The 25,598-nt window shown below is 38.7% G+C and overlaps 1 protein-coding gene across 19 annotated transcripts in view; it reads left to right on the top strand.

Moving 5' to 3' along the window:
* Nucleotides 1–25,598, top strand: part of plekha6 (pleckstrin homology domain containing, family A member 6) — a 104,900-nt gene that overhangs the window by 21,672 nt on the left and 57,630 nt on the right. For 12 of the 19 annotated variants that reach the window (XM_049022485.1, XM_049022486.1, XM_049022492.1 and 9 more), the window contains exons 1-5: nt 18,497–18,672; nt 20,283–20,366; nt 21,873–21,999; nt 24,208–24,312; nt 24,431–24,503. In XM_049022485.1, coding sequence (XP_048878442.1) covers nt 18,641–18,672; nt 20,283–20,366; nt 21,873–21,999; nt 24,208–24,312; nt 24,431–24,503 — 421 coding nt within the window. In that variant the 5' untranslated portion in view covers nt 18,497–18,640. Of the gene's footprint in view, nt 1–3,948; nt 4,244–4,269; nt 4,448–18,496; nt 18,673–20,282; nt 20,367–21,872; nt 22,000–24,207; nt 24,313–24,430; nt 24,504–25,598 lie in introns of those variants that run through there. The other 7 variants (XM_049022499.1, XM_049022497.1, XM_049022498.1 and 4 more) reach the window with 3 other exon arrangements.

Raw genomic sequence — 25,598 nt, forward strand, 5'->3', positions numbered from 1 at the left:
TGATCTTACCTTCATCTTAGTCATAATAATAAATAAAGACAGAGCAGTAACTTCTTTTGTGGTAACCTCCCATGAACACTGCTCTTGTACAGTGTTTTTCTTATAGTTGAGTCATAAACGTAGGCATAGAGACATACAGTATAAAAGAGATGCTAACTGATCCTTAGATACCACCCTTGTTCTTTGTCTCTTGCTTGATCATTTTAAGGTGTGCCCTTGAAATATTCTCAGTAGAACGCCCAGTCCTAGAGAGAGTAGCAATAGCACCAATTTTTTTCTCCATTTCTAAATTATCTGCTTAACAGTGAAATTCTTAAGGCCATGTTTTTAGAGTAGGGATTCCGAAGTTTTAGTGCCATGCACCCCATTTTGGTGAAGCTATGGAGTCCTTCTCAGAAAAAGTATATGAAATTATCTTTAATTTCCATCAAAGATAAATTTCCACCATTCATTTTCATGGAGCCCTGCTATCAAAATCATTTTATAACACTTTTCATTCTTGTGTTTTGCTGATTCATTTCTAATTCAGATTTCAGATATTTATTATATTCTCCAGATGGACAATGCATATGGGTTTAGGACCACAAAGGAAAAAAAGTCTTTATTTATCATTGTAATTAAGATGAAGGTCCTTTTAGTGCAATAACTAACTCAAAAAGTATTTGACAGAACTTTCCTAAACTTTGCTGCAGTATTGTATTTGTGACAAACTGGAACTGATCAAATTTTGAGGCAGATCTCCCACAAACTGAAGCAGCAAACACAAAAAGTGCAAAAAAGAAGGATATTCTTCAAACTTTGCAGACAGATTTTGTATGTGATCTGGTTCTGCTCAGATTTTCATACAAATCATGGCAAAATTGAAGCAACGCTGCTTAGTGAAAGCAAAGGGTGACTGCAGGAGACGCTTGACCTTTTAAACAGACTAACTCTGTTTGTTCTTATTTCTCTATTCAGTCTATCTGGTATCTGATGGATCTTATTACCATTTCACATAAACATATGGATGAAAATCTACACCTGATACATCTAAGACTAATCAGACAGAGCTGCAGCGCTAAGAGGACAGAGAAGTATGGATCTTTTTCAAACATTCCAGGAACTTGATAGTATAGGCCAGCGGTTCTCAAACTGTAGGGCACGAGATGATTTTATAAATATTCTAAAATAATATATATTGTTTTAGTTGCTAGACTAGATTTTAACTGCAGCAGTCCAGTAGCCGGATGGCAAAATATATTGAAATTTACCATAGGGGAATTTATTCATGTCACTTAAGCCCTAGTCCTAGTCAGTGGGGGCACATGATAGAACAGGCATATATCTGGTGAACCTGATTATATTAATAGTCACAGAAGTCACAGAAAGCCGGGCTTTTAAAATCGATTTTTTGTAGAAGTGGGGAGTGTGTGTAAGGTAGTCTTGGGCTGTTTTTTCAGTCAACTGTGGCATTTTTGTTTGGTGAAATTTATTGTGTGCGGTGCGAGGAATACATTGTTGTCTTGCTGACAGCATCTAGATTTATTTTATGTTATTAACTGATACGAACACTTAAATCCAAATGGACTATTTTAAGAGGTCATTGTTGAGTATCAGGGGCACTGAATTGGCAAACTCCATTCTTGACTGAAATCCAATTTAATGTGTAGCACGCTGTCATGATCCACCAGACGAAGGACTAGGAGGCAGTCATTTGGACAAAAAAAGGCTGGCGTTATTGAAACCAAAGTGAACAAAACAGGGGCTGGAAAACAAACTGGACCCGGAAGGGTCACAATGGGAAGACTGGTACAGGGAAAGACAAAACCAGACTTTAATGACCGAACTAGGGATGACGAGAAAAAATAGGACTTATATATACAAAGACTAATGAGGGGCATCAGGCGTGGCTTATTTGGGCCACATGAGGGAAGGTACAGGAAGGTCAGGTGCACATGATGGGCAGGACGTAACACATGCCATCAATCCGATTAGCAAAATGAACTGAGGTGGACCCTCCCCCTGTTGAAAAAAAAAATCAACGGGGGGGATAGTTTCTGATGGAATTTGGAAACTCAAGGGTACCCTTGCTCCAAAGGTTCACATTTTTTCTTCTATGATCCTGATTGTTTAAACCACTTATTCAATAAAGATATCTAAAATGTTATGAATGCTCTTTGTTAAATAAGACTGTCTATTTGTTGTTATGAGTTAGATTGAGATTAGTTCACAGTTTAGAGCTTTTCATGCAGAGATCTAGATAATTCCAACTAGTGCACATCAGATGTTTTTTGGAAACTAGGGACATTCTGCCCATGTCTTATTGAACAAGAACAACTAAAGATGGGATAATCATTTTCCACTGTAAGGTGGGAGGGCAATGCTTTTGAATAAATTTTTATGCTTGCAGTGGCAATCACCCTAAAATCTAATTCATATTTCACTTGTCTACATGCCATTACAAGTCTGTGCATAGTGCTAATGATGTAAATGCACGTGCAGCTCAGATTTTGGGTCTAGTGGACTTTTTGTACAGCAGTGTGCAAAGAATGGAATGTACTATGAGCTGTTTTCAGCAGGTGGAATTTGCTGGTCTGGTGGAATATCATTGCTGTACACGTGCACTATACATGACCTTATGCACACACAGATAAATGTAGTACGGCGAAAGTTGGTGGTCGTACATGGACCATAATGGTAAGCGGACAAATAAAGGATGAACAAGGCTTAAATGGGCCTCTAATCAAATAAAGTAAGGCATTGAATTATTTACTTGCCAGCAAAAATGCCTTTGGGAAACACTGGGCCTTTTTTGTTGATGCAGGTCTATGTCCAGTGTGTTGGGTGCATGCTCACCTGGATTTTACTGGACAGAAATGGATTACTAGGGATTACTAGGGAATAGGGAGAATAGGGAGAATTCAGTTGGAATGACTACAAACTGTACAACACAATATAACAAGTGAATGCTCCATGTGAAGTCATTGTACTTTAAACAGTAAATTATATTACATTTGGGGAAAACCTATGATCACATTTTAGAAGGCATAAATGCTTGTTTGTTACACTGTTAACTGTGCTAACACATTAAATAAGTGAAATGATAAGGCGGGTACAGAAATAATCACAAATAGAGCTAATTAATACAATGAGTTTATGATATTTGCAATTCCTTTTTGTATTTTTTGTTTGTTTAAAGAAATAAAAAAATTCTCAATTTATATTTATTGTTCAGTTAGCATCTCTTTTATACTGTATGTAAATTATATTTGTTAGCAATACAACTAAATTGGTAGAATGCACCATACCTGTGTCAACCACAGTATTATGTGCCTTACTGATGGCAGGAGTTTCATTGTTGTCCTTGTCCTTATTATCCATTAATCAAACCACTAGGTGGCTTATGAAGAATTTAGATTAATTTTTAACTGTGCATTTTAATGCTATTCAAATATTATTTTTGTATGACTTTTTTCTTGCAATCTACCATGTTTAAAAATATGTACCGTATGTAAATGCACAGGATGCCAGGGAAAAGTGAATAATACTTTACAAAATAGATTTTTATAATATAGTACTGGAAAAGACACTAGCTTCTTTCAAGGGAAACAGCATTCCCTTTTGTTTATCGAATGTTTCTCAGTTAAAATTGATTGCTCAAAATTTTGCAAAAGTCACATGGTTAAAAGGTATGATAAATAGATATAACTAATTGCAGCATTTCACAGTTTAATTAATGAAATCGGGAACTGAAAGGTCCTTTAATCATCACCATTTAATAATTTTTGTGTTGTAGTGTTAAATTTGTAGGGGGCTTGAAGTATAGCCACCTTGTGGTGCCTAGGTGGAAGCTCAGGTATTCAGCATTAAACAGCTGGCACCCAACACTGCAGTAGTTAATGATTAGGGGTGGGAGGTGAGGGCTGCTGGAATATGGGGGCAGACAGGGCTGGGCTCAGAGGCACAGCGGCACTCAAGTCCAGCTGCTTCAGGGGGTGGGGAGAATGTGAACCATATGTGCACAAATTGTGCTGCTAGAGAAGAAACGGAACGGCCACGGAGAGGCGGTTGTTTCTGTTTTCCGTATTTTAAATTCCTTTCATACTGGCCCTGGAGCAACAGCCAGAAAAGAAAATGTAAAATAGACAGAGGAGAAAAGAGGAAGAAGTCTGACTGTCTTAAAGTTTCACTAATCAAGGATCTTGGATTGATTAATATCAGCGGTAAAGAAAGATTGTTCATTGGAAAGAGGATGGGCTATAAGGTAAGCCTGGGTGTGTGCGATATGTCTAGACTAAGGGCTTTGCACGGGAGGAAACAGAACAGCAGCTTGCGCTGCACCAGACTGGATAAATAAAGCAGCTGTGAGGAACGAAGCATGAAAAGGTTCTGTGAGGTTCCAGAGAGCATCTGCACAGCCTGGGAGAATACTGGAAGAATACAGAATGAGCAAATTCGGCTAATACTGGTAATTCCCCAGCCATTTGTTAGGCACTGTAGAGAATGGGTACTATGACCTGGGACTGAACCTGTGGGAGGTTCCTGCATGTCTCTGTGTACCCATCTGGGTGGGGGGAATGCACTAGATCTACTATTAAACTGAGGGAGAGAGACACAGGGAGTGATTCTGAGTGAATGCTTTAAGTTTCTAAACACCAACTGAAAGCGCTTGTTTCTACATTTTTATTTGTTCAGGTTTCACATCTTTCTTTGCTGCCTGGTATAATATGGCTAATTCTAGGTGGATTTTGAGAACATTTATGTAAAACAACAGCTATTTTCCCCACATTGCTTTCTGTGTAAACATGCAGTAGCTATGTGTTAAGGGGCGGTGTCATTTCATCTACAGGTTCTCTTTGTGTGGTTTTACTATCTTTACAGTCCCTCAGGTCCTCACTACACTCTATAACGGTAAAACGTTCCACAGAACCCCACTTTGGGTGGTGGGGCGAGGGTTTATTGACTGAGTTACAGAGAGTGAACAGTCAAAGTGAAACAATCTCACCAATACTGATTATTTTTGGCACAGTGAGAGGCGTCTGGCATAAGCCTTTTCTGGGAATTCTTTTATTTTGAGTTTAGCTCACTTGTAATCTAGTCCAGCTGGAGGAATTGCATTTTGGTGAATATACTCTATTATAATAGGGTAAATTGGTCCTTTGAGTAAAATGAGTCAATCATACATTCCTTTAATTAACATGGATTATTTAAATGTCCTGAACCCTGGAGATTCTGCAGTTTTGGTAGAAAAATTGATGACTGTACTTTTCAGCAGTAAAGCAATGTTTCGTTTAGGTAGGTGAGTTGTCCTGTTTTCTGTACTCCTCATTCATCCTAATTCTGAAATTTATTGTAGAGGTTTTGGCTGGTTTGTCTGGTCTGTGGAGGAACATGTAGCACCTACCAGTAAAGCTGGGGTACCTGAACTGGTGTATAGATGGATGGTTGATGGAAAATATCACTATAATGGAAGATATATGCTGTAGAGGAGGGTTCTTCAAATCTGTACCTCGAATCCAAATCCAGGTCTTGTTCTCAGTTCTCTCAGGTAGGTAGTTTAATAATTACTGATTCTGATTGGTCAGAGGCTTCACACCTGGCTCACAGGTAAAGGAAGGCTGTAAAATTAGCAGTGCTCGGACCTCGAGGACTGTGATTTGAATAATAGGGCTGTAAGTAAAGCCTTGTAATCATGCCCTGCAAAGGCATTGAATTTCCCAGCTAATAGATGTTAACATTGTCATACAAAAGTTTAACATAACAATGCACTAAGCATTGCCAGCCATCTCAACTTTGTGATATTCTATATTATGGCATGGGTGTTGTTCCCTCATTTCCCTTGGTTATGCTTACAGTTAACTTTCTTTTTCTGTTGTTATTATTAGCAGCCCTTTTTGAATGAGCATTTTCTAGATTATCTGCAATCTTCTCTCATGTTGTTTGTCCCCGAGGATCTATGGCTGCAGCAGGAGTTAGTGGATGGTTTCATAGTGGAGGCACAGGAGCTGGTTAAAAGGGCATGTCGTGCTGCTGTCTGACGTGCACATTTTATCTTTGCAAATTTTGGGAATAGCTTTTGTGTGTCAGTTTTGGAAAATACAAACAAGTACCATATTACCAATGTCAAATTCATTTTAGGGGCCGACTTTTCCATGTTATCCTTGCTGCTATGTTGCCAAATAGGGAATGTGTTACATGTTGCATATTGCATGTTTGGATGAGGGCATGAAAAGGAGAGAGGAAGAAATCCATGGCACTACCTCGAAACAGATTTGCCTGACAAAATAACTTGACATATGTGTAAGATCCATAGAACTGCAACTGATAGAAGGTGCACTGTGAAGAGGTACTAATTCTCTGTAATGGCAGACCATGGAGATATTTTAATCATTCTTGATCTAATCTCATCAAAGTGCACACCACTAAATGAACATGTGTAAAAATTCAAGAATAACCTTAGCCTCAGGGGCAGAGTAAGGCATAGGCTATCCTAAGCTATGGCCCCTCTGATCAGCGAATTTTACTGACAGCATTCCTTCCCCCATTCTGATAGATAAGTTGGCACCCCATGCATTTATTAGCATATTATTGATTAATTCATTAACATATTAATTCCCTCTTGTTTCTCTTTCACCTTCAAAACATAGCTTGGCCCACTTAGGGGGTCTTCTGCCCATGTCATCTAGAACACCCAGAGAAGTTAGTCTGCCCCTGTCGTGTTCAAATGGGATTAGTTTTATGTGGGAATGTAATATAATTGACATAATTACCAACAAGGTTCACAATTGAATCCATTCTGAATCTGCCATGCCTGTAAATATTACAAGCCTCCCCAGTAAAAATTAAGGAGGTGAATTACCTTAGGTATTTCAGTGAATATGGACCTCTTTTGGTAATAGTAATCCTGTCCAAATTGTCATATTGGTAATAAGGTCATTCTATAAATGCATACCTCTATAAGGCAGAAACAGCATATACCTGCTAAAATGGATCTTGAATGTGTATTGAATTTTCCACAATAAAATCTGACCACCTAGATCTACAGCCTCATACTGTATATGTAAAGATTTTCAGTAGGTGCAGAGCAGTACAACACTACTGCATACATCAGTTTCTAAGGGTTGTTTGGGAGGTATAATGAGTTCTGTTTTTGAGTTTGATTAGTACATTAAAGGTCACCCAACAATCAAAATTCTGTCATTTGCTTTTTAGATGTGCTAACATTAAAATCCAGATGGTAACAGTTTTATCTCTGGTAATTTGGGGAAATTACACAGATTTCTTATCGCTTTTGAATGAACTAGCCAAATTGCTTAACAAACTACTCACCAAACCTCCCCAGGTAAAACTTTTCCCATCCAAATATGGCTCAATATGCAAAAGACTACAGCGTTCAATTTGTCTTGTACAATTTGTAAAACTTGTAAATGTCTCTGTCAGGGAAACAACCACACCTTTGCTTTTGACTGAGCATTTTTTTCTGTAAATTGATTAGGTTAAATAGAGAACTATGTCCACTTGGGAAATACACCGTTTTCCCCCTTTAAGTTATTGAAAAACATAATTTTGAATTTTATATTCTTGATTCATATGTCCAGCGCCAACAAAAGCATCCCACTCTATCATCCAATCCCTGTCATTTGGGTCTGTTTTCAGTACAGAAAGGCCACACACTGCTGCCTGTTATTAAGACACAATTAAGTGGATAGTAAATATAGAACTGTCACCCACCTTTTAGCCATGTATTTAGGTCAGGACAGTAAATAAACTTTCCAAGGCACAAGGCATGTGCATCCACACAGGCTATGGGCAATTTATATATGCCACTTAGCCTACCTGCAAGTCTTAAGACTGTGGAAAGAAACCCGTATGACATGGTGATAATATTTAAGCTCTATACTCACAGAGAAGAAGTGCTGTTTAAGTCACTGACTGTATGAGGCAAAGTGCTACCCATTTAGCCACCATGCCACCTGATACAGAGCTGTGACTAGAAGATACAGATACAAAAGCAGAAACTCAGGCCAGTGATGCGAGCAATTCTTAGAAGCACTAGTGTACTCTGGGTAAATGAACAAATAAATCTTACTAACTTTAGAACACAATAAAAGTAAAACAAATTAGGGCATGGCGATAATGGTAACAAATGTTTGGTGTTATTAAGATGCATACATTGTTACAATTCAGCTCTTTATCAAATAACTTTATTGAGTGAAAAAAATGAGGAATGTAACCACCAGTAGTAACCATTTAAACAATTAAAACACAACTGAAGTTTGAGGTCATACATCCATTTACCCATTTTCCATAAAAAGATATGCAATATAGGGTCATAGTCTCGAGTCTATCCCAAGAAACAGCGCACAAATCAGAGTTACTCCTGGATGGAATCCCTGCCTATCACAAAGCATATACACTTTAAGGTCATGCATGCACACACAACTGTGGGAGGATACTGGAATGATTTATTGCTTAGTATGGAACTGTTCAGTTTTACATCCTAAGCCTACAGTTCTTCTACATGTCATGCAGTATAATATATCAGACATTGTAATACAATCATTTCAAGTTTCATAGTTTTATTTGTGACGTGCACAATTATATTCAGTACAATGTGCAGTGAAATGCACAGTTACCTAGCCCCAGACTGTGAAATGAGGACTGAAGTTTAAGAGACAAGTTCAACAAACATTAATTAATAAAAATTAATCATATTAAGTTTGGTTTTGAACAGGGAGGGAGGTGTAAAATATGCAGTATAGTTTAGGTAGGTATAAAAGACAGTTTCCCCCATGGGGATCAGTAAAGTATCAATTATTATTTTATTTAAAATCCCTCCCCAAAACAAATCCCATGTTATTAGTCCAACTACACAAAGGCTATTGGTATCAAGTGTTGCTATATAATTTTTCCCAGAAAATATTGCGTTATCATCCATCCCCTAGCCGCTTAACCTGATCAGGATTATTGTATTACAGTACTATTTTTTTTCTTTATACAACTTGAAGTACTGTAATGCTGTAATGAAGTACATTTTCCACATCGTGCCTAACCTTTGATATTTATCTTGACTTATTAAGAATGGAAATATTCAGTACATGAATGGTATCAGTGTTAAACAGACATAAATGTCAGAGGTGGAAGGTTTAGGTTCATAAAGTACACATCCAGACCAAGGTTTTGTTTCTACCACCCAGTTGAGCTTAAAGAGTCACATTCACAGAGTACTGAACTGGTTGGTTGAAACAAAATCTTGGTCTGGATTTGTACTTTCTGGACCTGAACATTCCACCTCTGAAAAATACATACTTGAAGGATCATCTTGTTAGCAAACATGAAGTTGCAAATCTATTTTTTATTGTGAGTTCCAGATATCAGTGCATGTACCCCCACATTCTTCAGCTTCTTCGCACAGCAGCCTAATTATCTTACTTAGTGTCCTTCTGCTGACATATCTGGACATGCAGTTCACTCTAAGCATTCCAGTGATAAGTGCTGATTAAGAGAAACTCACACTGCCAATCAGAAATTTTGAGTACCCTCTATTTTTTTATTTTAGGTTAAGCTTCAAACAGTGTAATATTCTGAGAGAGCCATTTCAAGAACCATGCTGTGGCCTGCAGAATTACCTGACCTTGATCCCACTGAGGTGATTTTGTTTGAAATGGATAGGAAGGTCATAGGTACACAGCCAGCTAGAGCAGATCATAGGTGCTGCGGCAGCTGCCTTGGGGTGAACTTTCTGAAAAATAGGTGCAATGACTGTAGAACATTATTTTGATGAGTATAAAAATAAGGTCAGATCAGGTCAGGTCAGAATAAGTCTGTTTATTATTATTATTAATAATAATAATAATAATCATCATAATAATTAATGATAATAATAAAGAAGACGAAAATTCACTGATTCTGCATTATGTAATATATTTCTCCACATGAACTTACATTTTAAGTATGGGGCACCATTTGTAAAGGTACTAAACATTTTTGTACTTGCCACTTTTTCAACATTTAGTGCAATTTTATGACATTTAGCTAGAAGTCAATGGTGTTGTGGATCATCAGATTTTTTTGCTGTGTAGATTATTTTCTAAAATTGTTTATCATATGTAAATATAAATGGTATGTGTCACAGCTCGCAAGGGGAGCCGTGGATACGAACAAAGGACTTTATTGGGGGTTAACACACTCAGGAACAACACGCATCGTTAATGACCGGACTGGAGATAGAAACTGAAACTGGGACTAAATGCAGGGAACTAATGACAGCGACAGGAAACAGCTGATAACACTGGGATTCGACGTGGGTTAGATGAGGGAGGCGTGGCACACGGGAGGATCGGACGAGCGGTTCATGACAGTATGTCTATATATAAATATTAAATGTAAATGGTAAGTATAAATCTTAAATGTTAACATATCTAAATGTTAAATGTCCCTTGGGGTGAGGTTGTCAGAGCACTGGCTCTGTGTGTTTGCATATTCGTCTTTCTGTGTAGGTGTGTGTGCCTTGTGATGGGCTCTCATCCCATCCATAGTGTTCTTGTTTCCTGTGCTTGCTGGCACAGGTTTCTGTGTCATTGTTTTGCTTGTAACGAATTCATGGTACAGAAAAGGAATGGATGGCAAACATTCAGTGCTTTCTTTTATTTATTTATTTATTTATTTATTTATTTATTTATTTAATTTAAACTGACAAAATGCTACTATTACCCTACTCATACTCATCTTGTTGACAGTCATATATTTACCACATTTCCCTCTCTAGTACAGTAGAGTTTTCAATGATTTGATTCTTTTTTTCTGTTCAGCTAAAAGATTCTTTCAGATTTGTTCAGTTTGTTCAGTGAAACTGCTTTCCCAAGTGCATCCTGTTGCCTGCTACTATTGCTATTTCCCTTGAGTGAAGGATTTATTGTCTATACATCACTACACCAGTAGGTGGTGAAAGAGATTACTGATTTTCAACTCTGAACAAAACTTGTTTTGAGTTGGACTTGGGCCCTTACAATATAAGAAAGGCTATAATTCATTCACTGAATGAACTGGGGGAATCTCTGTGAAAAATCAACACTGAACCCAAGACTCTTGGCATATCCTATTAAACAGAGATTAATCATTAATGGAACACATCAGTGCATGGATGTCACCAACATCAAAAGACATAATTTCTGAAACATATTTTATCTGATTGAAATGGTGCCATTTTTTAATTGGTCACTTTTCATGTCTTTTTTTATTTTGAATATTACAGAGTAATGAAGTTGATAGTATCGTCCAACATACTCTATATTTATGGGTAGAGCTTGTGTTTTATTTCTGCATTTGCATGGCTTCCTCCTTATATATCAAGTGGACTGAAGTGTGTGAGTGAATTTGTGCCTGTAGATGAGTCCTTTGAGGGGCTCCTATGTTGTTCACATTCCCAACTGGTTGTTTACCGAAACTAGGCAGTAATTGTCTCTAAGAAAAAAACATAGAACTATTCTGGGAGACTAATGGGAGTAGCCTTAGGTCTGATAAGGTCCTGAATTTGTGCATTGCAGCCAAGAGTCAGTGGGTTTGGCAGCATTTGGCGCAAAGGCTCTGGAGCCAAATGATCAAAGGTCATGTAATTAGTGTAAGACCACGTTGAATTTTAACCAAGAAATAAAGAGGACATTCCATGGTAGAGAACTGAGTTATATAAATCATAGTCAGATCATAAAAATAGCATTGTCTTACTATTGTATCTTTATTTTGTGATTACAGTGGAAATTTTGAGATTGAATTCGAAATTTTGTCTTTAATTTTGCAGTTAATTTTGAGATTAAAGTTGAGATTATTTGCAAAATTGCATTCTCTAATCTTGCAGTTATTTTTGTGGTTAAAGTCAAAATATTAATGGGATCATATCTTTAACTTTGCGGCCTGGAGAAGGATAAGTAAAAAACTTAAAATGGTTCTCAACAAAGAATTAGTATAATGTATTTCAGAAGCAGTTTCATTAATCATGAAATTCTAGCTCAGAAGCCATGAACACCGAATCATAATTAGCATAAGGACTTTGAAGAGACTGTGGCAAAAACTGTGCCTGTTCCATCCAATCATTTTCTGTACCAGCTTGTCCTATTCAGGGCCACAGGGGGGTCTGTAGCCTATCCTAGAGGCCACAGGCAGTGAACAACCTAGGGTTGTCACAGACCAGGCTAACTGTGTCTATTTATATGGACAAATTATATGGATTTAGATGAAGTAGCTGTAGCATTTTGCATAACAAAAATGTAAGTAATGGTCAAATGCAGGGATGGTGGTTGCATCTACAAATGCACTCTGGTATATGGACCCTTATGATAAACTGAAGTTTTCCAGGACATTGTTGAATTCAGCACAAAAGTCTGGAAAATTGTCATAATTGTCACATAGCTGCAGAACACACCTGCATGTGTCATGTTGGCCACCTTGTGAAAGCTGAAATACAGGTACAAACTCAATAGTAACATTATGTGACATAACCAAATCTCAACCTTTACAAAAACTTTGAAGGTTCTACTTTCATCTACAGATGTACTTTCTGAGATGATACCCAATCTCTTTCTATTTTGATGTCATATTTGGTGGGAATTTCAGCATCTTTGACACTTTTCTAGGGGTTGGTTTAAGAACAGTATACTATATTTCCATCAGCTTATCATTTGTCATGGTAATCTGCTTTTGGATAATATCCCGCCAGCTGTCCATCACAAACATTGGCTTCTACATAAGTTCTTTATGTGCAATCTCCATCAGAACTGCTGGAAGGGTGTCAGCTGACACTCTCTTTCCGCACCTAAGCATGTCCAGATCCATTTTGCTATTTTGACAGCGAAAAAAACAGACTTTGCGCCAGGGCAAAAAGTTTGTCCCAACACTCTTAATTATTCAGAGGTGTGTGTTGGGCGAATCATGTGATGAACTCTTTTGGAATGATGTCTCACCTCACCTTTAAAAGGCAGTGGTGCATGATCTACTGTGGATTGCAATTACAGTAGCGCGTTTACCCGGCAAGCCAGGTTTTCACCCAAGGAAACGGACGTGCTTGTGTGCAAGGTGAAAAGATGCGAGCACATCATCTACAGGAGCACTACTGTTCCACCTAAGCCTTTCAGGGTGAAGCAGGTGTGGGATGAGGTAGTAGCGGGTTTGTCCTCATTTACTCATTTAGTTCAGAAGCTGGAAAACAGAAGTTGGCTGCCGAAGAAGCACAGTGGCTGGGAACGGAGACTTAATTATGTTTGTATGGCACCTAGTCACGCCTCATTTAAAAAACACCACTCCTACGAGCAGAAAGCAGGTGCCAGATCGTTTGCTATTTTGACAACGTGCGCACATGACTTGAAAATGAGCAATGCTCTGGTACGAAACTCGCAAAACCACTTTGCGTCTCGCTTTGTGCTGGTGGAAAATGGAGCCCCAAGTGTGCTTCTGTAGGAGGGAATGTAATTATACAGTTTTGAATCATCCATGAGCAAGACTACTTCTTGGTCAATCTGAGACAAAAACATAATAATTATGCAGAATCAGACAATATACAGCTTTATGTGAGACACACACACACACACACACACACACACACATATATATATATACTACATGTCTTTAACCATGAGATGCTGGTATATATATTTCTTGTTTCCTGTGGCCCTAACATGCTTCTGTACAATTCTTAGGGCACAAAGTATAAGAAATTTAAATTCACTCCATTAGACTGCAGCAGGAATCTAGTGGTTGGATCCCTTGTTGTTTTTATTTGAAAGGCTGTTTGCTAGAAATGCCATATTCTTCTGAGATATTGTGGTGTCATTTTCCCACACAAAAATATGCTTGCCTTGGTTGGGCCCCTGACCTTTCTTGTGAGACTTTCATTCTAACTGCTGCTTGGTAGTGGTCTAATACAGTTAATGTTTTCTACTCATTCTTCAGCTACAAAGATAGTTTGCTGCTGGCCTGATTTACCACTGCTATTCTTCTTCTTAACAATAAAATATCTCTTTCTCCCTTCACTTTTTGAACACATTGTTGTAACTGCATCTTGCAACTCTGCTTGGTAGGAAAACCTATGTGATCTGTCCCCAACTTGGACTGTATTTTGTCTTATTGGTGGAGCTCAGATTCACTTTTACTTACCTGTATTTCAGCACTAAATTATACGGGTATAGACAAAGCACAGTAAATGCAATGTATTATCACCTTTGCTAGCATCATGTCCCAGGGTTTGTCTGAGACATTTATGGCCTACCCGCTTGCTGTCACCTGCTGACACACAAGAAGTTGGCCTTTACCCAAATCCACCCTAAACCATATCCACACCTGAACTTCAGGCAACTGCCTGACATTGTGTCCTTTGTATTTTAACTGTGCCCTATGCTTTGTTAACAAATATGTGGTCTTGTATTGTGTGGACATAATTAATGGGCAGAGAAATGGTTCACAGTGTGATTTCTGTTGCATTTTGGGGAAAAACATCATCTTGTATCTTCAACAAAAAAAACAAAAACATAAACCATCATGCCTGGTACCTATATCAGGCAAGGAGTCATAATACCAGTCCATCAGTGGATGCACACACACACACACACACACACACACACATATACACACACAAATCAGAAACTTCACTTTTTGAACTGTAGGAAGAAAGTATAGTACACTGGCATATCATGGAGAGAACATGCAAGCTAAACAAACAGGTAACAGTGATGATCCAAAAATCTATCTATTCTCCAGCTAGTTAGGAGTACAAGGGAGCATGCTGCCTATCCAAAGCAGCACAGGAAACAAAGCATCTTAGATGGGATGCCAGTTCATTGCAGGGCACATACACACGTATTCATAATCATATGAGTTACAGCTTTGTTCTCAGCCACATTTTGATCTGTTTGGGTGAATTATAATGTACTTAGGGAATATGTTTTTCTGTTCAGATTTGTTTTGGTAAATGGGCTGCTTTAGGTTTCATATTCTGTCTTTATATCTCTTTGTACAATGCATAGTGCAATCTTTATGATTTAGAGTAATGATCAGTTTGATGATTTTACTTAATAAGTCCTGAATCTCTGAATCTTTATGTTTCTTTTATGATATCATGTAACTTATGTCACAGACCTTAACTAATAGTAATATTAACTAATCATTTAGTACCTTTTATTCAGTAAATCCATCAATTAATTGTTTTCCCCATAATGGAAAACTGTGCTGGTACTGTATTTGAAAAGGATGTTGAATAAGTCGAACACTTATTACATAACGTAGAGTCGGGTTGCTGGCTAGAGAGGAATACTATGGTTTCTTTTTCCACAGCCAAACTTGCATTTAAATTACTATAAGTACTTTCAAACCAGCTCTTTAACATTATACAACATGGCAAGTTACATTATAATGCCCATCCACCAGAGGGCATTAGTGTGTTTTGCTGTGTTGTTGGGGGGTGTGTATGGCATGGAAGAACTCCCTGGGGAAGGCCTAGGCATTACTCTCTCAAGTGCTGTAAACAGTAATGGAAGCTATAAAAGAATCTGAGCTGAAATTTGCATTTCAGGGGCTCATACTGGGCACTGGCAGTTAGCCTATACTAGTCTTTACTGCCTCTAAGAACTGACTGGGATTTGTGGCTTTAAAAAAATATTGCCGAAAGGGAATCTGAGCCAGCTTCTTTTTTTCATTGTGTGTGGTATGATGACTGATGGATAGCACTGCTGTGTGACACCTCCAGAGTTAGGGATATGTATACAACCTTTGCTCAGGGTGCGTGAAGTTGCACATGCTCCTAATGACACAGAGCTTTCCTCCCACTGTGTAAAGACATACAGTTAGGCTGACTGGTGTTTCTATATTGCCTGTAGTTTATGAGTGTAGTCGCATTTTGTACCTCGGCCTTGTGCCGTATGCTATTGCAACCCTAACCAGGATGATGTTTGAAGATGGATGAGGACCTCCTTTTTGACATTATAATATTGTGCCTCTCTTAACAATTCAGAAAGAGCCATAAATACAGTATATTAGGTCACTCAGTAGATGAAGGATATCTGTTGATTTACCCTCCTTCTATGCATTTGTTACTGATCGGACATCTATTAAATCTGTTAAATGAACTCTATTAAAATGTAGTTCATGGTGCAAAAAAAATAAACCATTAATGATCATGCCAATAAGTAAAATAGAAAACAGGAATATTAGCACCACTGCGTAGTGTAGTAGCAGTTTTCTCAGTATTATTGGTCATACTTCATCTCAGATCCACTCTTTACAAATCTTGGAGAGCAAATAGTAATGGTTGTTGTAATATGGCTGGGCCCTGTCCAGTGTTCAATGAAGTGGTTTTGTCACCCGGAGTCAATGCGTGCAAGTTCAAAGAAAATCTTATCTTTTAAACATATTAGCATATTTAAGTTGTAAAATTTCATGAAACAATTAATATAAACTGGAAGACCAATGAAAGAAACACACAGACATGATAGTGTAGAAAAAAGACAAGAGAAATCCCCCCATAACCCCGGTTTCAATTTTCCATAATTTACTGCGGTCTGAAAGAACTGGAAAATGTGTAACTTTGTTTTTTCATTGTTGCTTCATTCTTTGAGGGGTGTAAAAAGCATGATTTTCATTGTTCTGTCATCCCTTGATACATGATTTTTTTTTCATTGCTCTACCATCTTTTGAGAATTAGGCTAAAACGTCAGAATCACTTTCGTTCAAGAGGGTACAGTACAGTATAATAATGTACAATAATGTAAACACTATTATTGCTGTATTTAATGTCTTACTGTGCCTAATTTATTAATTTCCATATGTCAGTACACGGGGGTGGCATGATGGTGCAGTGGTTAGCACTGTTGCAGAGTTTGCATGTTACATGTCATCGTGGGGTTTCCTCCGGGTACTCCGGTTTCCCCCCACATTCCAAAGACATGCTGAGGCTAATTGGAGTTGCTAAATTTCCCATAGGTGTGCATGTATGAGTGAATGGTGTGTGAGTGTGCCCTGCGATGGGCTGGCCCCCCATCCTGGGTTGTTCCCTGCCTCGTGCCCATTGCTTCCGGGATAGGTTCAGGAGTCCCCGCAACCCAGTAGGATAAGCGGTTTGGAAAATGGATGGATGGATGTCAGTACACACAAATCACATTATGTGGGGTCCACTGATGGTTTGCTCTCCATGGAACATATTACTTGCTGATATGAGGGGACTGTTATGTAGACTATTTGAATTTTCAACATACCGTCTGCAAAATATATTTCCTCGCAAATGTTGTCAGTGCAGTTTTCTTGTGAACACTGATAAACAACTGAAAAACATATACAGTAGACAAATGAGAAATCTTGTTTTCAATAGGCCTGGTTGCAAAACATAGAGAAACATTCACAAGCACATCTAATCTATTAAGGGTGTGTGTCCAAGCTTTTATGTGATTCAGAGGTAGTCAGGCTGAGTGATGGTGCACAGTCATAGCTATAGATCTATGTTTATAGCTAACCTAGCATGGTTTTGACATTAAAATGAAGTACTATATAACACAGAAAATTGAACTATTCGTAAAAAAGACGTCTGAATTAAAATGGAAAATAAAATGAAAATAAAATGATCAAATTAGGTATCCACTGGCCCACATGAAACGCGTGACAAATGAAATATGCATGTGAATAGCTTTCTACTTGTCCCCCCAATTTTTCATATTTGACCTTGGAAATATTCACAACCTCAATCCATAGATTGTTTAAGCATTACTATCATATTACTGCATTGAGAAATTGGAATGAAGATTTTTTTCTTTTTTCTAAGCCCAATAAATCAATGCAAATCTGATGCTATGCTTTATCTGCCATTGCTGTTTAATGTAAATTCTTATAGTGTTTCCGGGTACTACAGCATCTTATGATAAACGACTCTAATCCATTTACACCTCCACTACTGGTAACAAAAGTATTAGATACAGAGAAAATTCACAGTTAGGGTGCCTTAGTTGGACTTGTTTTTTAGAAAAACTGAACGCATGGTTATGATGATATTATCAAATATTACTGCTTTATGGAACAGGGATACTAGGCTGCATCAGATGCTTCTGAAAGGAAATGAGTGAGCAGAGGGTACACATTCATGGTCAATGTGCTATATCTAGGGATATTTTTATCATTTTATTATTATTATTATTATTATTATTATTATTATTATTATACGCAAATGAACCCCTGCATGCCTGTGTTATAGATGACCTGCTTCAGTACAGTGGTTTCCTTGCTGACAACGGTCCACATGGGTCAGTGTTTCTGTGGGAGAACTAGAGGGAGGGCAATAAAAATGGACAGAGTGAGAAATCAAATCAGCTGAGCCCTGCAGTTCTGCTAAACAGGAACGCATGAGAGATGGGGAAGAGAGAGAGAGAGTGTGTGAAAGGGGGGGAGAGAGAGAGAGAGAGAGATGGCAAGGGACAGTGTGAATGTGTGTATGAGAGAGAGAGAGAAAGAGAGAGAGGCTGTACCTTACCTTCTCAAGGAGAGGAGAAAAAACAGCACAGCAATTACCATTAACAACACCCCACAGCAGCCACAAAAAGCCATCTTGTCTTCTAATTGCAGCCTTCCTCTTCCTCACTTTCCTCTCTCTCCCATTGTGTGCTTGCCCTGAGATATATGATTTATCCAAGGAAAAATGCTGAAGTTCCGTGCAGACCGGAGAGTGAGGTAGGTAGGACATTCCGCTCTGGTGTTGGAGGACAGTATTGAGGCAAAGCTTATTGCGATGGGCTGGTTGGCAGAGGCAGTGTGATGAGTGCTAGGAGCTGCAGGTCAGTGATTACTGCAATGCAGTGCTGGGGAGCGAGAGAGATAGAGAGAAGGAGAGAGAGAGCATATTCTTATTGTGTTGTATATATAGGAAATGTATTTGTGCAAGGCTAACTAGCATGTGCATGTACATAAAAAGATAATGTTCAAGGCCTATACAGCTATGTTAGGGGAAATGAGACCTTTGCCACCATATGCTCCTGTTATTGTGAATGATGGGATATGAAACGACCATGAATCTTCTCATTTTATATCAAATATGATTCAATATGCTTTTGCTCAGCTCCTATTTTGGGACATCTGGTCAGCTTCCTGCTATGTAGGTTTGTAGGTTACGCATGAACAGGCATGTTCACGCCCAGGACCCTAGAAAACCAAGTTGTGGCATGAGTGAGAGCCTCTGCACAATCTGAAGGCCATGTAAGGTTTGTTTTAATCTGTGTCGCATGGCCCTTGTGTATATTTTCTTTGCGGTCCAGAGGCACATGGTTTTCCGGAAAGTGTCCCTGGATAGCATCCAGGATCCTGTCTTCTACCTGTCAGGGAGCGTCAGGAGGTTTTGCAGAGCTTGGTGGTACTTGAGTGGCTGCCTGGTGCTTAGACCTACTAAATCTAGGTCTTGCACCTCCAATGAGGGTTCTAATTACCTTTATTATTATTACCAAAGTGGTCCAACTTGATGAGCTTCTGGACTGATACGTATATTCCAGAAGGCTTAGATTTGATATATTATCGCAGTTTCTCATAAAAGACATGACTTGCAAGAGTGAGGATTATCTCACTTGGTTATCTGAAAAATATATGCTTTTAACTTCTGTGTTTAAAGAATGTTATTTGTGCCAGTGAGTAAATTTCCGTGTTTGCTTTTAGGAAAGACAATGGTGTAGTGTGCTTGCAGGAAACAAAGTCTAATGCAAGTAAAAAACCCTGGTGCTCTAAGGATAGCAAAATATATTTCCCTGTTTGGCTTATTGAAACACATGTATAAGCATCTCAGAAAACCCTTCGCCTTGTCTCAAAATGAAATCTGAAATAAAGCACAAGACGAAAAATGTAGAACACAAAAATATTTATGAAGTTTTAAAGGGGTCATATTGTAATCCTCAGTGGTGCTCAGTTGTGGGAATAAGATAAATATATTGCAAAACATGGGATGTATTTTTTTATTATTCCTTTGTATTCCATACATTAACAACTGTCCTAAGTATATGTAAAATAAGTTTTTTTATTTTTTTAAAACTTTCTGCCTTGGAATTGGTGATCATTCTACGAAATAAAGTTAATCATACCTCCTGTATAACTTTTGAACTTTTGAATTGATTTTTTCCCGTTATGAGGTGATAGTTCTTCAACTTCAGCCATAGATTCTGAGATGGCATGACATTTTCTCCTTTGTGTTAAGGGCTACTTGTAAAGTAGAAGTTTACTTATTTACTTATTTCCACGAAATGCTAGCTCCTGGTTCCTCCCCCTATCCCTTTATAATTGCTATCTCCCTTCTTCAATAGCCAGAATGACCAAAATGGGACAACTGGATATCCAATAATTGAGAGTCCTTTGGAGGAAATACAAAGTCTGCAGAGATTCACACAGTAAGTAGGACCCCCTAATGATACAAAATTTTTTGGGACCTAGACTGGATGCTGTGCAACTAGGGAAAGTGTGTTGAAAGTTTTTTTTTTTTTGGTCGGAATACCCTTTCACGTTACATTTTTTAAATTTAATTTTCTTAGCCCTTTGGATTATGAAAAGCCTTGTATAAAAAAAAATTATTATTATCATTCAATTGATCCTTCAGAATCAGAATCAAGTTTTATTGGTCAAGTATGCTCATGTATACAAGGAATTTGACTCTGGTACAAAAATTACAGATATTTAAACTACTAAATTCTACAGTATTTGTTGGTTTATGAAATTTCAATACAGGATTATAAATTGTTGTACTATACCTTCCTTGCCCAGGCATCTTACTATTCTTATGGTAAGATTATTTTAATAGAAACTGGTCATTATACTGTCACATTATCTGTTTATTTACTAAACAGGAAGCAGGAAGTATGAAGTTTTAGTTGGTTGATGTGTTTTGAAAACCCATGTGGGATGTTGAATAAATGGTTGGATAAGGAATCTGATTCCATCCATTGTTATTTTTTTAGAAAACACTCCATATAACCAACCCCTTTCATGGAAAGGTGCATTAAAAGCTCCTTTGTGATGTAGTCATGCACTTTCTGTCAGTATTTTCCTCTGCACCTCCATTACCTTGTTTCATCCTTACAATTGACTTCTAATAATTTAGTTGCTGACAGCGTGTTTTACCTGAAAATTAAGTCTCATTAAGTCCTTTATTAACAGACCGCCTAAACTGAAAAAATTTATGTGAGTGCGTGTTTGCCCTAGGGCTAGGTGTGCCATCACATTCATTGATAGAATAATATCTTCCAATGCCAGCCACACAAAATAACACTAGTCAACAACCTAAGGTATACTACAGACTTGAAGAAGCTTGGGTCTGTTCGAGTCCCTTCTTTTGCCAAACTCTCTCTTGTGTCTATAGGGGTGTGGTTTTGTGCCACTACCAAGCAGTGTAAATATAGCTCCTGGGTGACTGCTTCCCATTGCACTCTCATGCTTCCTCCCATCAGCTGAATGGTTTGTGTTAATGTGTTCTTCTGGTGTTTATGTATTTATTTGCATTTAGAGAGAAGCTAGGGCGGGATTATTTGCATTCTTTACTCTGAAGATGACCTGGGTTCGAGTCTCCACCTGGGTCACATGTGTGTGGAGTTTGCATGTTCTCCCCATGTCGTCGTGGGGTTTCCTCCGGGTACTCCGGTTTCCCCCCACAGTCAAAAAACATGCTGAGGCTAATTGGAGTTGCTAAATTGCCCGTAGGTGTGCATGTGTGAGTGAATGGTGTGTGAGTGTGCCCTGTGATGGGCTGGCCCCCCATCCTGGGTTGTTCCCTGCCTTGTGCCCATTGCTTCCGGGATAGGCTCCGGACCCCGCTCGACCCAGTAGGATAAGCGGTTTGGAAAATGGATGGATGGATGGATGGAGTTCTGAAGATAAAGTGGTTTATGTATTTTTGTGTACAGGAGCTCACAGATGGACATGAATGGGAAGGCGGTTGGGAAAGGACCTGCCAGCACCACCAGCGATGTCAACTCCAACTGCCTCACCATGGTGACTGATCTGTCCCTGGAATCACAGCCCAATGGACGGGTCAGTGATTCTTAACTTTCCTGTGGCAAACCAGGGCTCCATTCTGCATGGCATTCTCAGTATATCAGCCAGTCAGAGTGATCATCTAAGATATACTAAACAGGACCAAGCCATGGGTTCAGTAATAATTAGAGATTCCGATCCAATATGCATGATTGTTATTAGGCCGGTACGGACAAAAAATGCTCGATTGGATATTGGGGGCAGGGTAGTAAGTCACTGGTTTAATTTTATATCAGAGATAGGCCTAGACAGAAAAATCGCAAAAATGCTTGTAGCCTGCGTGTGACATACTATAAACAGAAGAGAGGGTCACATGATGGCTAGCTGTTCAGCAATGCATGTGTGTTGGAGCTGTCAAACTGACTGTGTGGAAATCCATTTACTGTACTTTATGCTGAAGGAAGAAAAAAGGAAAACTGAGAGTGCAAGGTAGAGTATGTAAGGCTAGGGCTGATTTTTCTTAAATCCGAACACAGAAAATTTTATATAAACAAGATGTCTTCAGATTTGTGTTCTTTGTAAAGTTTTTAATTACTACTTAAAAGTTTTATCTGTGCTCCATTGTATATCTTGTATGGGAGATTTTGTATAGTTTTTGTCTAGAAATGTTTGGTTGGGGGTATACAGAGATATTTTTATCATAGATTTCTTTGTTTTTGATTTGGCATCAGATTGCACAATTCGCACATTAAGAAATATTTTTGTGAGAGTTGTTATTTAATAAAATACAGAAGCAGACTTGTGCAAATCATGCTGGCCATGGATTTCTTCCTGTGGCATAGTGGCACAGTTTTCCTTTTGGCAACAGGACCATTATATTTTCCTGTTCTTAGCATACACAAACAATGACACTAAAATACTAAATGTAATGCAAATATCTCATTTAATGCTTAGTAGTCGAAAAGACGAAATAATATTGGTATTGGTATCAGCAGGTACTGAAAATTAAATAAATAAATATTGGATTAGACAACAACAACAAACAAACAAATTTATTTTTGTATAGCGTGTTATCACAACATTATATTGTCTCAAAGCGCTTTACAGCATCCCCACCCAAAACCCCCAATGAGTAAGCCATAGGCGACAGTGGCAAGGAAAAACTCCCTAGAAGGAAGAAACCTTGGGAGGAACCAGACTCAAAGGGGGAGCCCAACCTCCAGGGGGTGGCAGGGAGTCAAATAGAAGAGATGTCTAAGTTCCTAGTCAAACTATCTAAATCATAAGATTTGAGACATAACCGGGGAGCAGGGAAGTGATGACAAGCCGGTGCCGACTCTCCTTCCAATCGCCAGGCAACCAGAAGTATACATACATACATGGAAAATGACACAGGCAGAATGGTGAGATGGATGCAAGGACGTCATGGGTAGAGTGACGTCACATGCAGCAGGGAGTGCTGGACATCTTGATAGATTGAGGTCTCCAGGCAGCACATCCCAGGAGGGTTAGGGGAAATAAAATGTGCAATTAGTCAAAGTAGGGGAGACTATAAGCAGTGCTAACAGTTAGGTGAGAGCAATATGAAGTGCAATGTGCAAGCTCCGGCAGATATAGCTATGGCAGCATCAGTAGGAGGGAGAGGCAAGTGGGAATGCAGGCATGGGGAGTCCCTGAAATGTCAGCACTCCAATTACACAAGGGATTGTGAAGCTAGAGTGACAGTACTGACAGTTCAGTTTATCCAAAGCCAATGGCACCAATCCCCACCCGGCTCTACATCTCACACTATAGATCTAACTGGGAGTGAGGAGTTAGCTAGAGCTAGAACATGTGCTCCTATAAGGTAAACTAAACAGGTGTGTTTTTAGTCTAGACTTGAATATTGAGAGTGAACCAGAAACCCGCACATCTGGTGGAAGACTATTCCACAGCTGAGGAGCTCTATAGGAGAAATCTCTGCAGCCTGCCATAGATCTTTCTACCCTAGGCACTAACAGATATCCTGCGCCCTGAGAACGAAGCAAGCGTGGAGGGTTGTATGAGGTCAGCAGGTCACTAAGGTATTCCAGTGCAAGGCCATTCAGTGTACTATGATGGGCTGCCCTCCCCCTGTCCTGGGTTGTACCCTGCATCATGCCCATAGCTTCCAGTATAGGCTCCGGACCCCCTGCGACCCAGTAGGAAAAGTGGTTTGGAAAATGGATGGATGGATGCCCTCAGAGTACACCAAACCATCCTTTCCTATTATGTCCCTCAACTCAGGCCTCTCGGTCATCCAAGAAAGCTGTTACATTTGGGAAGCGATCTAACTCCATGCGGAGGAACCCCAAAGCTGAAGTCTCCAAGCAAGGCTGGCTGTACAAGCAGGTATTATTTGCCTCAGAACTTTGGGGAACATTGTTGATTACATACATAGTCCAGAGAGCTGAATATGTGGTATATTTATTTCAGTGTTTCTGTGGCCTGATATTCTGTGTATTTTTAGGCGAGCAATGGAGTAAAACAGTGGAACAAGCGATGGTTTGTACTGACAGACCGCTGTCTCTTCTATTATAAAGGTATGATGATTAAAACATAAAATTCACATTTTATATGTTGTGTATACAGGGTGTACAGTTTCCTGCATTTTTTATGCATGTGATTTGTGACATAAGAATCAGCCAAATCATAGTACATTCCTTGAATTTTCTTGATCCCCTTTTATCCTGACTCTCCCGGATACACATTTTCAAAATGAGTATATTTAATGCTTGGCAACAGTCAGTAAGAATCAAGTTTGTGAATGTTGAAACTAAGTGTTTCCTTGTGCATCTAACAGTATAAAGTTTTTCATTGAGGGTATAATAAAAATGTATACCCCAATCTCTTAATATCTGTTAAAACCCCAAATTGGTTCTCGTAAGAATCTTTATAAGCAATGTTGAGAACAACTGACTGATGTTGATGGAGCAAGTCACATTTTTACATGTATGAATTTATAGTAAATAGGTTAATGTGTCAATTAAATATTAATAATAGGAATAGATAATACATCTTTGTGTTTGCTCGAGACTTCTCCTTGTCCTTTAACCAGTTGACAAAGTAGGCTTCTTCCAGGTCTGCATGTGTCTGCTAGTGTTTATCATATATATGTCACATTCTTATCCAAGCTAGTTTATGAGCTCACCACCTGTACATACATAGCACAATTCCATGTGTATGTGTAGTATTTGGGGGGCTGTATTTATGTGTACCGTGCGAGTTGCATTGTATCCCTGTAGGCAGAATGTGGCATTTGCATTGTTGTATTATTCTTCACAGCCATCTCTTCTCTTGTAATTGAACATTATTGGCTAACAAGTCTCAAATGAAGTCTTTCAGTGACTAGTGTCAGCTATGCCTTGCCTCAACTTTGACAAATTTGAGAAATAAGTTGCTAATTGGGAAATGGCTAAATGACTACTTCAATATTAGTTTAAATTGTAGAACTCATGGCCATAAGTGGAACTTAGCGGGAGAAGGAAGGAAATTGACCACAAAAAGGCCTACGATGTGATCTACTTAGATTTCCTGAAGGCCGTTGATGTTGTCTCCCACAAACGGCTCTTGCTTAAGCTCAAATCTGCAGGGATATTAGTAATTGTAGCAGCTTGGATCGAAAACTGGGTAACTAA

The sequence above is a fragment of the Brienomyrus brachyistius genome, chromosome 8 (genome assembly GCF_023856365.1).
Source record: "Brienomyrus brachyistius isolate T26 chromosome 8, BBRACH_0.4, whole genome shotgun sequence".
NCBI lineage: Eukaryota > Metazoa > Chordata > Actinopteri > Osteoglossiformes > Mormyridae > Brienomyrus > Brienomyrus brachyistius.